The 2,498-nt window shown below is 38.5% G+C and overlaps 1 protein-coding gene across 1 annotated transcript; it reads right to left on the bottom strand.

The window, feature by feature from the left end:
• Nucleotides 1-227: 227 nt before the first annotated feature.
• LOC107924231 (cysteine desulfurase, mitochondrial) lies at nucleotides 228-1,967 on the bottom strand. Its single transcript, XM_016854581.2, has one exon. It carries the CDS (start codon nucleotides 1,819-1,821, stop codon nucleotides 469-471), a length of 1,353 nt encoding a protein of 450 aa, XP_016710070.2. The 5' UTR covers nucleotides 1,822-1,967; the 3' UTR covers nucleotides 228-468.
• Between the last annotated feature and the right edge of the window lie 531 nt (nucleotides 1,968-2,498).

Below are 2,498 nucleotides of genomic sequence, written 5' to 3'. Positions count from 1 at the left end.
TCCCAAAGTCTGAACAAATGAATCCAGTGCAGAATGATGACTGATGAGCTACTCTAAAATGCTTGATTCAACCAGAGACTACCCAATCATTTCATTGCTAGCAGAATTGGAGTATAACTATGGCAGTCATAGATCACCCAAGTTGTTCATTCATCACATAAAAAACTACATAAAACTAGCTATTATTTGGTATGCAACACAGAGTGAGCTCAGAGTTACAGAACATATTAAACAACATAAAGCTGGTTATTTTATTGTTTCTATTATCAAAATAGGATGCAAGATTTACTCTCTAATCATATAAATTATCTAAGAAAGCTCTCAAGGCATGTACATGGACAAGAAAAGTAAACCAGGATACAGCCATACAATTCTAGCTCTGCTTAAGCAACTTTAGCTGGCAGTGCAAAATATTCTTTTGACACTGAATTCATATCCAAAACTGCCTCACCAATATTCAACATTTCATCAATGCTGCGCCCATTGAATCTGCTTAATATCAATACCTTCCTTCACCATCTCATAAAGTGGACTCATTTCCCTCAATTTCTCAACCTGTTTCACAGTAAGCTCAACTGCCCTATCTATCTCTTCCTCAGTAGTAAACCTTCCAATCCCAAACCTAATCGAAGTATGTGCCATATCCTCATCCACACCCAAGGCTCTCAGCACATATGACGGCTCCAAACTAGCACTAGTACAAGCACTCCCACTAGACACTGCCACTTCTTTCAATCCCATCAACAAACTCTCCCCTTCGACATACGCGAAGGACAAGTTCAAGTTCCCAACATACCTCCTATCCATACTCCCATTCACCAACACCCCATCAATCTTCTCTCTAATCCCATTCAATAACCTCTCTTGCAACCCTTTAATTCTATTCTCATCATACTCCATTTCCTTCATCGCCAACTCACACGCAGCTCCCATCCCAACAACAAGCGGAGTAGGCACAGTCCCACTCCTTATCCCTCTCTCTTGCCCACCTCCATTCATTTGTGGCTCAACTCTAATCCGAGGCCGCCTTCTCAAATACAAAGCCCCAACTCCTTTAGGACCATAAATTTTATGCCCACTTAAACTCATTAAACTAACGTTCCATTTCTCTACATCAACCTTAATCTTCCCTAAAGCTTGTGCAGCGTCAGTATGAAAAGGGACATTAAATTCTTTACAAATTTTACCGATTTCTTCAACCGGTTGAACCACACCAATTTCGTTATTAACAGCCATAACAGAAACTAACCCGGTATCGGGCCGGATTTCTTTCCCTAACGTATCCAAATCAATAAGCCCATCCGACCCGACAGGCAAATAAGTCACCTCAAAACCTTCCTGTTGAAGATGCCGACAAGAATCTAAAACACATTTGTGCTCTGTTTGAGTCGTGATGATGTGGCGCTTCTTGTCTTTGTAGAAATGCATAACGCCTTTGATTGAGATGTTGTTCGATTCGGTGGCGCCGGAGGTGAAGACGACTTCTTTCGGGGAAGCCCCGATGAGTGCCGCGACTTGTGCGCGGGCTGTTTCGACGGCGGTTTCAGATTCCCAACCATAGAGGTGAGTACGGGAGTGAGGGTTCCCGTAACGAGAGAGGTAAAAAGGAAGCATCGAATCTAAAACCCTAGGATCCACGGGGGTAGTCGCTTGCATGTCGAGGTAAAGCGGACGACCCGAAATTTTCACACCTTTCATGGTGATTCCTGTTGGGTACTCATACTCGGAAGGGGAAGCGACAGAAGCCGCGGTGAAGAAGCAGCGTATAGCGGCGGTTCTGTTGGTTTTGGTTAGGGTTTGACGAAGAAGCTTTGAGGCCATTTCTTCTACTTTTCTCTTGGAACCCCTTTTTTTTTCAGCGTTCTAGCAAAGCAAAGGAAAAAGATTAGTGCGGGTGAAGAAAGGATTTTGATAAAACTACGATAAATGACTTTATGTCTGCCAATGTTAACACGTGGTCCGACTTTCTGCCACTAAAGGAAAGAAGTGAATACGTTTTAGTTTAGTTTAGGGTTAAGTCCACATCAGTTATTAGAAAAAAATATACCATATTTAGAAAATATTCACTTATTTTATTTGAAAAAATAGTTTAAATTTTGCTATTAATTTTTGCGTAAGTTGTAATTTTGGTTATTTTACTTTAATTTTTTTATTTTAACTTTTATATTTTTAAAATTTTAAAATTTCAATTCTGACTAAATTATAGTTGATAAATTCATTAAGTCCTATTATTTTTAAAATCTTTTACGACAAACACACTCTTACATGTGTAATGCCATAACCTATTATTTTAACATTTTACTTCCAAAAAAGTGAATTAACGGATTTAACGGTTGTAATTTGTGTCAAGATTAAATTTTAAAAATTCGAATAGTATATGGACTAAAAGTGATCCAATTGGAGAAGATAGATTATATGACTAATGACATAATTTAAGCAAATGGATTTAACTACTACCTTTTAAGTCAAGACTAAAATTTTAAAATTTTAAAAAAAAT

Source organism: Gossypium hirsutum, chromosome A12 (genome assembly GCF_007990345.1).
Source record: "Gossypium hirsutum isolate 1008001.06 chromosome A12, Gossypium_hirsutum_v2.1, whole genome shotgun sequence".
Taxonomy (NCBI): Eukaryota; Viridiplantae; Streptophyta; class Magnoliopsida; order Malvales; family Malvaceae; genus Gossypium; species Gossypium hirsutum.
Note: the sequence above shows the minus strand (reverse complement) of the source record. Positions and strands in the feature narration are given on the sequence as shown.

Coding starts and splice junctions, on each gene's coding strand:
- LOC107924231 (XM_016854581.2), bottom strand. CDS start 1,821: ATGGCCTCAAAGCTTCTTCGTCAAACCCTAACCAAAACCAACAGAACC.